The sequence below is a fragment of the Orbicella faveolata genome, unplaced genomic scaffold (assembly GCF_042242905.1).
Source record: "Orbicella faveolata isolate gen_17 unplaced genomic scaffold, um_ofav_v1 contig_12, whole genome shotgun sequence".
NCBI classification, from domain to species: Eukaryota; Metazoa; Cnidaria; class Anthozoa; order Scleractinia; family Merulinidae; genus Orbicella; species Orbicella faveolata.
The window spans coordinates 3,215,156-3,230,840 of record NW_028301539.1 but is presented as its reverse complement, the minus strand read 5'-3'; the positions used below and the strand labels follow the sequence as shown (position 1 = coordinate 3,230,840).

The 15,685-nt window shown below is 39.9% G+C and overlaps 1 protein-coding gene and 1 pseudogene across 1 annotated transcript; both read right to left on the bottom strand.

Annotated features, from left to right (window-relative positions):
• Positions 1-3,820: 3,820 nt before the first annotated feature.
• LOC149116125 (melanocortin receptor 5-like) lies at positions 3,821-4,896 on the bottom strand (annotated as a pseudogene).
• A 1,365-nt stretch (positions 4,897-6,261) lies between these two features.
• Positions 6,262-10,715, bottom strand: LOC149116124 (melanocortin receptor 5-like). Its single transcript, XM_089282077.1, has one exon. It carries the CDS (start codon positions 10,597-10,599, stop codon positions 9,652-9,654), a length of 948 nt encoding a protein of 315 aa, XP_089138203.1. The 5' UTR covers positions 10,600-10,715; the 3' UTR covers positions 6,262-9,651.
• Between the last annotated feature and the right edge of the window lie 4,970 nt (positions 10,716-15,685).

The window sequence follows — 15,685 nt, the reverse complement described above, 5'->3', positions numbered from 1 at the left end:
CATAGCAAGCATCATCCAAAGCGACAGACTTCCACAAGTAAAATACACGTGTATAGATTTTGGGGAGGGCCAAATCTAGCATTTTTAAAGAGCCCTTTAAGCATACTTTGGGGTCCCTACGCCAAAAACGCGAGTGTGGCGCATCTCTAAACGCGCTAGAACTTACGAGAGAAAAGAAATTTGAGATGGGCAAGAATCTCCAACCTAAGCACTGTCCAAATCGAAAGACTTCTACAAGTAAAAAATACACATATGTAAATTTAAGAGAGGGCCAAAACTAGCCTCTTTAAAAAGCCCAGCGAGCATAGTTTAAGATCCCGATACCAAAAGTCCGAGTGTGCCGCATAGCTAAACGCGCGAGAAAAGAAAAGGGAAAAGTAAATTGACATCGTTAAAAATATCCATCCAAGCACTGTTCAAATGGATAGACTTCCACAAGTAAAATACACGTTAAAGATTTGGAAGAGGGCTAAAACTAGCATCTTTAAAAAGCGAGGTAAGCAAAGTGTGGGATCCCCACATCTAAAGGCGAGTGTTCCGCCTCACTTAACGTGCGAGAACACGCGGGAGAAAAAAAAAAATTAACATGGGAAAGAATATCTAATCCAAGCACTGTCCAAATCGATAGACTTCCACAAGTAAAATAAACTTGTGTAGATTTGGGGGAAGGCATTGGCATTGGTTAAAATCCCCGCACCTAAAACGCGAGTGTGGCGCATCTCTAAACGTGCGAGAACTTGCGAGAGAAAAGAAAGTTGATATGGGCGAGAATCTCTTACTCAAGCACTGTCCAAATCGATAGACTTCCACAAGTGAAATAAACGTGTGTAGGTTTGGGGGAGGGCTAAAAGTAGCATGTTTGAAAGGTTAGGTAAGAATTGGTTGGGATCCCCGCACCTAAAACGCCAGTGTGGCGCGTCTCTAGACGCGCGAGAACTTACGAGAGAAAAGAAAGTTGATATGGGCGAGAATTTCCGAACCAAACACTGTCCAAATCGATAGTTTTTCACAAGTGAAATACACGTGTGTAGATTTGGGGGAGGGCTAAAAGTAAAAGGTTAGGTAACCATTGGTTGGGATCCCTGCACCTAAAACGCGAGTGTGGCGCCTCTCTAAACGCGCGAGAACTTACGAGAGAAAAGAAAGTTGATAGGGGCAAGAGTCTCTCACCCAAGCGCTGTCTAAATCGATCGACTTCCACAAGTGAAATACACTTGCGTAGATTGGGGGGGGGGGGGGAGGAGGGGGGGGGCGCTAAAAGTAGCATTTTTAAAAAGTTATGTAGCATCGGTTGCGATCCCTGCACTTAAAACGCGAGTGGGGCGCATCTGTAAACGCGCCAACTTACGAGGGAATTGAAAGTTGATATTGGCGAGAATCTCTCACCCCGATCATAGTGTAATAAGATAGCCAGAAAGTTAATGCTCTTTCTTTGAGAACATTTCAATATTTTAATTTGTCTATGAATGTGCGAGACCGCCTGTGCACATTCACAGCGTTTTTAATTAATCAAATTGCGCCAGTGCTGACTTTAATTCATGATATTTATTAAAAATCAAAATTAGCGCGCGCTTCGTTCAACTAGCCTGGTCGGGTTATCTATTTGCTCAGTTTTAAAAAGCACATGTATAATATAAGAAAAAGAAAGAATTAAGACAACGCAGAGCCATGTAACTCAGCTTTGATAAAAGTCGTAACTGAATTGAGTCTTTGCGGCGGGCACAATTTTGTAACTTTTGTTATGAGCAAACCGACTTAGAATTTTAGGACCTGCCTTAAGCAGTTGAGACCAGTTCACACGGATTTCCGGCAATTTCCTGACTGCAAATGACCGTCTGCGTTTTGTCTTAAGTCAATACGCCACCTAAGCACATAGTTCGGTAGAAAATATACAATATAAATAGAAAATATTAGCTATTACCATGAAACTCGCCGGTTTACCTCTTAAGGCCTGCCGAAAAAAATTCTGTGCAAACTGACTAATCAGGGATATCGTTTCGGTAAATTAACTGTCCGGATTAAGTTCTTAAATCTCTCCGATTGTCTCAAGAGAACTGTCACCTCGAATTTTCGTAAAATAAGAAAAATTAAGTTAATGCTTGTTATTTTTGGTTTGACAAAAATTTCGTTTTTGTCACCGAAAAAATGTCAGTTATGATTTTGAGAAACTGAGGCAAAAAGTGTAACATAAGACATAAGATTTGAGAAGACCCAAGTAACGCTAGAATGACCGAACAGATAAAAAAATTTATAGCATAGCCTAAAATTAACCTTCACAGCTTTAAAAGCACTCCAGATAGCCCAACACAGCGTTTTAAAGGTTTTGAAAGAAAATCGTTGTTGGGCGTCCCTGACTAATGAAGAAACACCTCGAATGTTGACTCTATAGATTTCGAAAACATCATCTTTGAAAAAACGTTGTTTAGACAAACTTTTGAAGGAAAGTCCATAAAAATATTGTCTATTCAAGCTTTTTTCTTTGGTTTTCTACCCTTTGGACTTTAAGTGCCATTTAGGAAATCAATCCAAGCCACCGACTGCATATAGAGCAAATTCAAAAAGTCAAGACTAGTCACATTAGCTGAATCTATTTATGTTTCTATGCAGGAAGAATTTTAGCTTCCGGGAAATGTTATCACTGTTACGTTTACTTTCTTGACTTTCTATTTTTCATCGTAGGGAAGATATCAAGAAGCCCCGTCCCTTCTACGCTGGAGAAGTTTGAAAAAAGGCTTTTTCAATCTGAAACGCATCAAATGTTTGCCATCCACACTAGGCTGGAGAAATTTGAAAAACAGCTTTCTTTTTACTCTGAAACGCATCAAATGTTTGCTGTCCACATTACGCCGGAGAAATTTGAGAACGCGCTCAGAGATCATCGGCGGCAGAAACGGTCTCGGAGCATTCTTGAGGGTTGGGTTAATCACAATATTATCGTGACGACGTCTTTTCGAAATGCGCCGTTTTTAAAACGTTTTCCGTTGACAGTAAAACGCAAAGCCTGCGTTTATAAAATTCCTCTGGTTTGAAGCCGGAGCGTTTTCAAAAAACTTTGTTTGCGGTGGACAATTTCACCGGATTAATGAGGACGGCAGGCTTAAGGACGTTCGCGCGAAAATTTTCACGTCGATTGATTTTTGAAATTTTTACGGCAGTCAGATAACGAGTTACTTGTGTCAGAAATGCAAAAAAAGTGGGGGTCACCGACTTTGTTTCAGAGATAAAGCGAGTGGAAAACTACCCTGATTTTGAAACATTGACGTAAGTAGTTCAGTATGGTCTACAGGGGTTTATAGTTAAAAATATCGAAGGCGAGTCAACGGAGGCAAACGATCTAAGTCATATTTTGGAGAGGTGGGTCTGTTGCGTAAATAATTCCAAACGTTACCGACGTTTTCACAAAAATGAACCCTTCAAGAGGCATTTGAAACTATCGCACAGATAAACGAATAGCTGAAAAGAACGGAATTCGATGGTGCATTTTACAAAAAAAAATTCAATTTTCTAGTCGATAGCTTTCCTCCATTTTTTCACTAAACGTAGAAAATCCGTAGAGAAAATGATTCAACAAAAGAAAAATACAGGTCACCGAACGTCTAAGATCGATAATTCCAGACAAAGCTATGGCAATGGCCATCTGCCCATCATTGTTCATTTTATGACTTAGCGCGCGCTCTCGTGCATGACGTGGCGAGTGAATTTTCGTTCGCAGTAAGGATGCGCAGAAACAATTAGCGCGAACCTCCTTAACCATAAAAGGTAGCTGCTGTTTCAAATTCTACGGTGTAGTGTGAATGGGGCCTGACGAGTCTGGCAAGAGCTAACTTGATAAAAAGAAAAGTGCTTGTCTGATTGTGGCCTTCACTGCTTGTCTCACTTCTTCTATCTTCCAGCAGTAAAGAATCGGGTTTAATGACGAGTTTAAGAAAACAAGGGTCATTGTGTAATCTCAGGCGAGAAAAACAGCTGCAGATGGTTCACTGGTACTCACCAAAACCATCACTAAACCTTCGGGTAGATAACAAGCGACTAACGCGAACTGGAGCCATAGTGCAGCGGACAGTACCTTTCTGTATCGTGCTATGTTCAGTTGATTTGCTTGGTTCGATTCCTGAGCTTGGGCTTTCACTTGATTTTGATGACGACGAAGATAAACGAAAATCGTTGTATACGAGAAGATGGAGGTTGTTAGACAGACCGCATAATTTATAACCATACACCAAAAGGTTATAAGAGGATTCCAAAGGGACATCGCCGGAAGAGCAGTGGACACAAGCCAAAAGGTAGCAATGATCATATAGGTGCGCTTCAGAGTTACAACTTGTTTGTGTCTCAGTCCCAACAGCAGGGCGAGAAGTCTGTCCACGCTTATAGCAGTCAGTGTTAACAGAGACACTGCACACAGCGCAAAGCTTGTTACAGACACTCCGACCAATACGTGGTCACAAATGCTCCAATGTTCATTCACGATAGTCACCAACAAAGTAACATACAGTGGCTCTGAAAAAAGACCAACGCAAAGATCTGTTATTGCAAGGCTGCGAAGCAAGAGTTTTGATGACGGACGAAGTGAAGATTGCTTGCGAAGAGCAATCAGGATAAGAACGTTTCCAGTTAAAGCCGAAATAGAAAGAAAACCGTTTAAAACTAAGATAAATGTCAACTGGGGTGACTGGCCGTGTATTCCAGTGTTTAAACTTGCTGAGCAGGTCAGTTCTTCAACTGTTTTCTGCTTCTCGTCCTCAGTAAAGTTTGATGTCGCATTCATAACTCTTCGGTATCGCTGTACGTTTGTGGTTTAACGGCAATCTGGTAGGGAATGTGTCTATCACAAAATCACTCCAACCTCTAGTGGCTTCGCAACGAATAATCTACTGAACGCTTTATTTTAATTCGTAAAACATAAGAGCGATGAATTATTAATTTGGGAAAACATTTATCTTACCGAGCCAGCTGCACACCTGATAGTTTTTTCGCCAAAGACTAACTGTCAGTTTGAACTCGATTGTGCACGTTTGATCATTGGTTTAAAATTAGCTTCTTAATTTGAGGGACCAAAATATACATTTAAAACTGAAGTTTTGGTTTGGAAGTCCGTGGCAAAAACATTCCGTAAATTCTGGTAAATAGCGACTGATTTCCTTATTCAAAACGTTCAAAAAGAGAACCAGACAATTTGTAGTTCAGGATAATTAGCTCAGCTAGACAGTTCATTGAAAGCACTTTCATTGGGAAGACTAATTGTTACTTTGTCCTCTTCAAGTAATATGGGTGCTTAAACCTACTCATGGAAATGCTTGAGTACAAGTGAAAGAAATGGAATATCCCTTTTCACGGAGAACTTTTCTCGTTTGCATTACATCATAACCCAGCATAGAGGAGGACATTGGGAGCGGCGAGCTCCAAATTGTAGCAAAAATATTTGGAAAATACCGCCAATAAACAAACAAACAAAAAAACAGGCAAAAGAAAAGTCGGCAATGAGGTCGAAAACAAAAACACCGCCAAAAACCGGTTGTTAAAATGGTCAAATTGTAAATTAACTGGAGCGATTTACAAGATCACGTTAGATATTTACTCCTAAGACGGAACCGGGCTTTTTCAGCTCTTTTCCGAAACGCCGTACAAGAAGCCTAAAATGGTGGGAAAATGGGAAGGATAAGGTCTTATATTGATTATCTTTGAATAAGACGATAGAAACTTATCCCGCAGGTTTGAAGAATACCGTGGTACCGCAATCGGCAACATTTAATTACCGAAATACCACATGGAAAATTGATTGGCGAATCTCGCAATATCGCAAATCGCGATGTCCCCCTCAGCATGTGTTTAAGTCAATTTCCGAGCATTTTGCAATTTCTACCCGAAATTGCCTTGCCTCTTCGTTGGATTAGATGGTAATGCAAATGAGAAAAGTTAACCTTAAAAAGAGCTATTAATGATGACACATGCGCGTAAAACAGACAATCAAAACAGTTACAGGTGCGCGCATTCTGATTTTTAACTTCAGAATTTTTGTTTTAGTCGCAGCCTTAGCGTTTGTTTCTTACGGAAAAAGTTGAATTGCGATTGGTATCAATTCAATGATTCGGAACGCAACTGTGCCGCAGGGAAATTAAAGATTTTCTCTATCCAGCGGCTCCTTTATGAGACTTTAAATAACATATCTTATCACGCTTCCGTGACCAAAAAACGTTTTTTAAAAATATTATATTCCCTGGATTTAAGGTGTTGTCTACCATTAGCTCTATCAAGTAATTTGTTATCTGCATGTGCTTACAGGTACAGTATTTACATAGTTACAAGTGCTAATTATTGTGTATAGGTAATATAAGTGTGATTACAAGTACAATATTGACATTATTACAAGTGCTAATTATAATGTATAAGTGATGTAGGTGTGTTTACAAGTACAGTATTTACATTATTACAAGAGCAGTATTTACATTATTACAAGTGCTAATTATAATATATAAGTAATATAATATAATATAATATATTACAAGTACAGTATTTACATTGTTACTAGTGCCAATTAAAATATTTAAGTGAAATAGGTGTGTATACAAGTGCATGTCACTTATAATGCTTTGGAGGAGGGGTGTTTTTTCCTATTTAATTATTAAGAAAGATGTTCTATTCTGTATTTGGTTAACACTTTATCAACGAAAGTGGAGAGGTGAATAGCTTTGTTTTGCATCTTACAAGTGTAGATGTAGAATCTCATAAGCAAGATCGTATAATTAAATTTCTTTAATAATGTTTTATCGTATGGGCCGGGCATGATGCCAAATAGTTTTTCTTCTATTGTTGGACTAAAATTCGAATTATTGACAGCATTAAACCAGTCGATGACGTTTTTAACAAAGCTCTTAACAAAGTCGCAATCATTAAATGTGTGATCGATTGAATCATGTTCAGCGCAATAGAGGCATTCATCATCCGTTTTGATTCCGTATCTAAAAAGTTCCTTTTTTGTTACAACAATTCTATGAATAAGTTTGAATTGAAATTCTTTTAATTTTGTTTCCTTACAAATGTTTTTCAGCGAGGAAAATATTTTTTCCCATGTTTCATATTATTGTTACTATCTAAAAGGAAAGCACTTAAGCTGTCTATAAAAACGACAGCCCTCTTCGAGTTACGCTGTTCCTTTGAATCTTCCTGTCACTTCAAAGTACTAAGTACATCATGCAGACAATAAAATCGTCTACCTCTACTTTCATTTTGTTATTTAAAATGTTTTTAAATAACAGTCTGAAATGACTGAAAACTTCTATTCCCTTTCCTTTGACTGATTCTGGTTCTCGTTTCATTTTTAACTCGAAAATAATATTTTCCAAGTTGTAGGTATGGCCGGAGATCATCCTCGGAAACCCAGGGGCAATTCGGAGCAGTATATTCAAGTTCTTGACGGAGTTAAACTCCGCCTTACCAGCGCGACGACAATAGGCACTCCATTTCTTCCTAAGCTTCTCTTCACTCGCGAACTTGAGAAAGCTGAGGTCCGGCCTCTTTTTAACATGGTTATTTTTATATAGCTCGTACAATACTTCATTTCCTACTTACAGTCACTCTGTTTTTGTTTTCAAATCAAACCCGTTTTCCGTTTAGCCTCGATCTATGCTACAAATTAAGACGAAATCCAGAATAATGTTAAGTATATGAAAATCCTTTTTGCGTTTTTTAAAAGCTAAAGATATTAATATTGATTGCCTGACATAACACTAAGAACAACTTTCATACGAACTCGAGAAAATAAATACGAAAGTTCAGAGAAATTGTACAAACACAGGTAAAATTTCGTCATCAGTATCATTTCACCAGTACTTTCAAGTGTTTCATATGAACTTCAAAATTTGATTTCGACCTTTGGTATTGTCAGAAATGATTTCTTTAAAACTGTCCGGATTAAGTTCTTAAATCTCTCCGATTGTCTCAAGAGAACTGTCACCTCGAATTTTCGTAAAATAAGAAAAATTAAGTTAATGCTTGTTATTTTTGGCTTGACAAAAATTTCGTTTTTGTTACCGAAAAAATGTCAGTTATGATTTTGAGAAACTGAGGCAAAAAGTGTAACATAAGACATAAGATATGAGAAGAACCAAGTAACGCTAGAATGACCGAACAGATAAAAAAATTTATAGCATAGCCTAAAATTAACCTTCACAGCTTTAAAAGCACTCCAGATAGCCCAACACAGCGTTTTAAAGGTTTTGAAAGAAAATCGTTGTTGGGCGTCCCTGACTAATGAAGAAACACCTCGAATGTTGACTCTATAGATTTCGAAAACATCATCTTTGAAAAAACGTTGTTTAGACAAACTTTTGAAGGAAAGTCCATAAAAATATTGTCTATTCAAGCTTTTTTCTTTGGTTTTCTACCCTTTGGACTTTAAGTGCCATTTAGGAAATCAATCCAAGCCACCGACTGCATATAGAGCAAATTCAAAAAGTCAAGACTAGTCACATTAGCTGAATCTATTTATGTTTCTATGCAGGAAGAATTTTAGCTTCCGGGAAATGTTATCACTGTTACGTTTACTTTCTTGACTTTCTATTTTTCATCGTAGGGAAGATATCAAGAAGCCCCGTCCCTTCTACGCTGGAGAAATTTGAAAAAAGGCTTTTTCAATCTGAAACGCATCAAATGTTTGCCGTCCACACTAGGCTGGAGAAATTTGAGAACGCGCTCAGAGATCATCGGCGGCAGAAACGGTCTCGGAGCATTCTTGAGGGTTGGGTTAATCACAATATTATCGTGACGACGTCTTTTCGAAAAGCGCCGTTTTCAAAACGTTTTCCGTTGACAGTAAAACGCAAAGCCTGCGTTTATAAAAGTCCTCTGGTTTGAAGCCGGGGCGTTTTCAAAAAACTTTGTTTGCGGTGGACAATTTCACCGGATTAATGAGGACGGCAGGCTTAAGGACGTTCGCGCGAAAATTTTCACGTCGATTGATTTTTGAAATTTTTACGGCAGTCAGATAACGAGTTACTTGTGTCAGAAATGCAAAAAAAGTGGGGGTCACCGACTTTGTTTCAGAGATAAAGCGCGTGGAAAACTACCCTGATTTTGAAACATTGACGCAAGTAGTTCAGTATGGTCTACAGGGGTTTATAGTTAAAAATATCGAAGGCGAGTCAACGGAGGCAAACGATCTAAGACATATTTTGGAGAGGTGGGTCTGTTGCGTAAATAATTCCAAACGTTACCAACGTTTTCACAAAAATGAACCCTTCAAGAGGCATTTGAAACTATCGCACAGATAAACGAATAGCTAAAAAGAACGGAATTCGATTGTGCATTTTACAAAAAAAAAAAAAAAAATCAATTTTCTAGTCGATAGCTTTCCTCCATTTTTTCACTAAACGTAGAAAATCCGTAGAGAAAATGATTCAACAAAAGAAAAATACAGGTCACCGAACGTCCAAGATCGATAATTCCAGGCAAAGCTATGGCAATAACCATCTGCCCATCATTGTTCATTTTATGACTTAGCGCGCGCTCTCGTGCGTGACGTGGCGAGTGAATTTTCGTTCGCAGTAAGGATGCGCAGAAACAATTAGCGCGAACCTCCTTAACCATAAAAAGTAACTGCTGTTTCAAATTCTACGGTGTAGTGTGAATGGGGCCTGACGAGTCTGGCATGAGCTAACTTGATAAAAAGAAAAGTGCTTGTCTGATTGTGGCCTTCACTGCTTGTCTCACTTCTTCTATCTTCCAGCAGTAAAGAATCGGGTTTAATGACGAGTTTAAGAAAACAAGGGTCATTGTGTAATCCCAGGCGAGAAAAACAGCTGCAGATGGTTCACTGGTACTCACCAAAACCATCACTAAACCTTCGGGTAGATAACAAGCGACTAACGCGAACTGGAGCCATAGTGCAGCGGACAGTACCTTTCTGTATCGTGCTATGTTCAGTTGATTTGCTTGGTTCGATTCCTGAGCTTGGGCTTTCACTTGATTTTGATGACGACGAAGATAAACGAAAATCGTTGTATACGAGAAGATGGAGGTTGTTAGACAGACCGCATAATTTATAACCATACACCAAAAGGTTATAAGAGGATTCCAAAGGGACATCGCCGGAAGAGCAGTGGACACAAGCCAAAAGGTAGCAATGATCATATAGGTGCGCTTCAGAGTTACAACTTGTTTGTGTCTCAGTCCCAACAGCAGGGCGAGAAGCCTGTCCACGCTTATAGCAGTCAGTGTCAACAGAGACACTGCACACAGAATAAAGCTTGTTACGGACACTCCGACCAATACGTGGTCACAAATGCTCCAATGTTCATTCACGATAGTCACCAACAAAGTAACATACAGTGGCTCTGAAAAAAGACCAACGCAAAGATCTGTTGTTGCAAGGCTGCGAAGCAAGAGTTTTGATGACGGACGAAGTGAAGATTGCTTGCGAAGAGCAATCAGGATAAGAACGTTTCCAGTTAAAGCCGAAATAGAAAGAAAACCGTTTAAAACTGAGATAAATGTCAACTGGGGTGACTGGCCGTGTATTCCAGTGTTTAAACTTGCTGAGCAGGTCAGTTCTTCAACTGTTTTCTGCTTCTCGTCCTCAGTAAAGTTTGATGTCGCATTCATAACTCTTCGGTATCGCTGTACGTTTGTGGTTTAACGGCAATCTGGTAGGGAATGTGTCTATCACAAAATCACTCCAACCTCTAGTGGCTTCGCAACAAATAACCTACTGAACGCTTTATTTTAATTCGTAAAACATAAGAGCGATGAATTATTAATTTGGGAAAACATTTATCTTACCGAGCCAGCTGCACACCTGATAGTTTTTTCGCCAAAGACTGACTGTCAGTTTGAACTCGATTGTGCACGTTTGATCATTGGTTTAAAATTAGCTTCTTAATTTGAGGGACCAAAATATACATTTAAAACTGAAGTTTTGGTTTGGAAGTCCGTGGCAAAAACATTCCGTAGATTCTAGTAAATAGCGACTGATTTCCTTATTCAAAACGCTCAAAAAACAGAACCAGACAATTTGTAGTTCAGGATAATTATCTCAGCTGGACAGTTCATTCAAAGCACTTTCATTCGGAAGACTAATTGTTACTTTGTCCTCTTCAAGCAATATGGGGGCTTAAACCTACTCATGGAAATGCTTGAGTACAAGTGAAAGAAATGGAATATCCCTTTTCACGGAGAACTTTTCTCGTTTGCATTACATCATAACCCAGCATAGAGGAGGACATTGGGAACGGCGAGCACCAAATTGTAGCAAAAATATTTGGAAAATACCGCCAATAAACAAACAAACAAAAAAACAGGCAAAAGAAAAGTCGGCAATGAGGTCGAAAACAAAAACACGGCAATAAACCGGTTGTTAAAATGGTCAAATTGTAGATTAACTGGAGCGATTTACAAGATCACGTTAGATATTTACTCCTAAGACGGAACCGGGCTTTTTCAGCTCTTTTCCGAAACGCCGTACAAGAAGCCTAAAATGGTGGGAAAATGGGAAGGATAAGGTCTTATATTGATTATCTTTGAATAAGACGATAGAAACTTATCCCGCAGGTTTGAAGAATACCGTGGTACCGCAATCGGCAACATTTAATTACCGAAATACCACATGGAAAATTGATTGGCGAATCTCGCAATATCGCAAATCGCGATGTCCCCCTCAGCATGTGTTTAAGTCAATTTCCGAGCATTTTGCAATTTCTACCCGAAATTGCCTTGCCTCTTCGTTGGATTAGATGGTAATGCAAATGAGAAAAGTTAACCTTAAAAAGAGCTATTAATGATGACACATGCGCGTAAAACAGACAATCAAAACAGTTACAGGTGCGCGCATTCTGATTTTTAACTTCAGAATTTTTGTTTTAGTCGCAGCCTTAGCGTTTGTTTCTTACGGAAAAAGTTGAATTGCGATTGGTATCAATTCAATGATTCGGAACGCAACTGTGCCGCAGGGAAATTAATGATTTTCTCTATCCAGCGGCTCCTTTATGAGACTTTAAATAACATATCTTATCACGCTTCCGTGACCAAAAAACGTTTTTTGAAAATATTATATTCCCTGGATTTAAGGTGTTGTCTACCATTAGCTCTATCAAGTCAAACACACTGACACCTAAAAAAAGTTATTATATTATTGTTACTATCTAAAAGGAAAGCACTTAAGCTGTCTCTGAAAACGACAGCCCTCCTCGAGTTACGCTGTTCCTTTGAATCCTCCTGTCACTTCAAAGTACTAAGTACATCATGCAGACTATAAAGTCGTCTAGCTTTACTTTCTCTTTGTTATTTAAAATGTTTTAAACAACAGTCTGAAATGACTGACAACTTCTATTCCCTTTCCTTTGACTGATTCTGGTTCTCGTTTCATTTTTAACTCGAAAATAATATTTTCCAAGTTGTAGATATGGCCGGAGATCATCCTCGGAGACCCAGGGGCAATTCGGAGCAGTATATTCAAGTTCTCGACGGAGTTAAACTCCGCCTTACCAGCGCGACGACAATGGGTACTCCATTTCTTTCTAAGCTTCTCTTCACTCGGGAACTTGAGAAAGCTGAGGTTCGGCCCCCGGGGCGGGGGGGAGGGGGGGGTACTTCCTTATAAGAGGCTAATGGAGTCACTAGAATGGGGTCACATGTTTTCTGAGTTTTTGCTTTTTTTTAAAAGCTTAAGGTATAAATCTTGATTGCCTGACATAACACCAAGAATAATTCTCATAGGACCTCGAGAAAATAAATACGAAAGTTCAGAGAAATTGCACAAACACAAGTAAAATTTTATCATCAGTATCATTTCACTAGTACTTTCAAGTGTTCCATATGAACTTCAAGATTTGATTTCGGCATTTGGTATTGTCAGAAATGATTTCTTTTAAACAGTCGCACAGAAGTTTGCGATATGATGCAGATAATCTTGGTACAAAGTTTTTGTCCACTTGTTTAATGTTACTCGAGCTTCTGGTGGATTCCCTCTTAATTATCAGACTTGCTTGAACAAGCAATTGGAAAATTAACTCGGCTATTTAGATCAATATCTTAATGGCCATGTCTTGCATTTTCTGTCGTGTTGTCAAATTTCTGTCGTGTTTGACTAGGATGGAGTATTCGCCAGTAAGAGTAGTAAGAGCACTCGCATCTATCAAGTGTAGTCTGTGGTACAAGGCTATACCTCTAGTGTAGTCTGTGGTACAAGGCTATACCTCTACTTTAGTCTGTGGTACAAGGCTATACCTCTAGTGTAGTCTGTGGTACAAGGCTATACCTCTAGTGTAGTCTGTGGTACAAGGCTATACCTCTAGTGTAGTCTGTGGTACAAGGCTATACCTCTACTGTAGTCTGTGGTACAAGGCTATACCTCTAGTGTAGTCTGTGGTACAAGGCTATACCTCTAGTGTAGTCTGTGGTACAAGGCTATACCTCTACTGTAGTCTGTGGTACAAGGCTATACCTGTAGTGTAGTCTGTGGTACAAGGCTATACCTCTACTGTAGTCTGTGGTACAAGGCTATAACTCTACTGTAGTCTGTGGTACAAGGCTATACCTCTACTGTGTTCTGTGGTACAAGGCTATACCTGTAGTGTAGTCTGTGGTACAAGGCTATACCTCTACTGTAGTCTGTGGTACAAGGCTATACCTCTAGTGTAGTCTGTTGTACAAGGCTATACCTCTACTGTAGTCTATGGTACAAGGCTATACCTCTAGTGTAGTCTGTGGTACAAGGCTATACCTCTAGTGTAGTCTGTGGTACAAGGCTATACCTGTAGTGTAGTCTGTGGTACAAGGCTATACCTGTAGTGTAGTCTGTGGTACAAGGCTATACCTCTAGTGTAGTCTGTGGTACAAGGCTATACCTGTAGTGTAGTCTGTGGTACAAGGCTATACCTGTAGTGTAGTCTGTGGTACAAGGCTATACCTCTAGTGTAGTCTGTGGTACAAGGCTATACCTCTAGTGTAGTCTGTGGTAGAAGGCTATACCTCTACTGTAGTCTGTGGTACAAGGCTATACCTCTAGTGTAGTCTGTGGTACAAGGCTATACCTCTAGTGTAGTCTGTGGTACAAGGCTATACCTCTAGTGTAGTCTGTGGTACAAGGCTATACCTCTACTGTAGTCTGTGGTACAAGGCTATACCTCTAGTGTAGTCTGTGGTACAAGGCTATACCTCTACTGTAGTCTGTGGTACAAGGCTATACCTCTACTGTAGTCTGTGGTACAAGGCTATACCTCTAGTGTAGTCTGTGGTAGAAGGCTATACCTCTAGTGTAGTCTGTGGTACAAGGCTATACCTCTAGTGTAGTCTGTGGTACAAGGCTATACCTCTACTGTAGTCTGTGGTACAAGGCTATACCTCTACTGTAGTCTGTGGTACAAGGCTATACCTCTACTGTAGTCTGTGGTACAAGGCTATACCTCTACTGTAGTCTGTGGTACAAGGCTATACCTCTAGTGTAGTCTGTGGTACAAGGCTATACCTCTACTGTAGTCTGTGGTACAAGGCTATACCTCTACTGTAGTCTGTGGTACAAGGCTATACCTCTAGTGTAGTCTGTGGTACAAGGCTATACCTGTAGTGTAGTCTGTGGTACAAGGCTATACCTCTACTGTAGTCTGTGGTACAAGGCTATACCTCTACTGTAGTCTGTGGTACAAGGCGATACCTCTACTGTAGTCTATGGTACAAGGCTATACCTCTAGTGTAGTCTGTGGTAGAAGGCTATACCTGTAGTGTAGTCTGTGGTACAAGGCTATACCTCTAGTGTAGTCTGTGGTAGAAGGCTATACCTCTACTGTAGTCTGTGGTACAAGGCTATACCTCTACTGTAGTCTGTGGTACAAGGCTATACCTCTAGTGTAGTCTGTGGTACAAGGCTATACCTCTACTGTAGTCTGTGGTACAAGGCTATACCTCTACTGTAGTCTGTGGTACAAGGCTATACCTCTACTGTAGTCTGTGGTACAAGGCTATACCTCTACTTTAGTCTGTGGTACAAGGCTATACCTGTAGTGTAGTCTGTGGTACAAGGCTATACCTCTAGTGTAGTCTGTGGTACAAGGCTATACCTCTACTGTAGTCTGTGGTACAAGGCTATACCTCTACTGTAGTCTGTGGTACAAGGCTATACCTCTACTGTAGTCTGTGGTACAAGGCTATACCTGTAGTGTAGTCTGTGGTACAAGGCTATACCTCTACTGTAGTCTGTGGTACAAGGCTATACCTCTAGTGTAGTCTGTGGTACAAGGCTATACCTCTAGTGTAGTCTATGGTACAAGGCTATACCTCTAGTGTAGTCTGTGGTACAAGGCTATACCTGTAGTGTAGTCTGTGGTACAAGGCTATACCTCTAGTGTAGTCTGTGGTACAAGGCTATACCTCTAGTGTAGTCTGTGGTACAAGGCTACACCGTGTAGGGGGTGACGAACATGATTGTAGAAAATTATGAGAGAACAGCAGCAATGATCAGCCAAAAAAAGTGACGATGCGTCAGAAGTAGCGACGGGACTTACAGTAATTTGGGTATGGTTATCGCCAACATTTCGGGGTAAGAACATTTTTTTTCAGCATTAACCTTTTCAGGAAACGATTGAAAACTGCAACTAATCCTTTCCGATTTCAGCGACGCGCACGCGCGCTCCGTCCAATTTCAGGTCAGGTCGGGCGATCTTTTGGAATGACCGATGGTTTGTAGAAAATGGTAAGA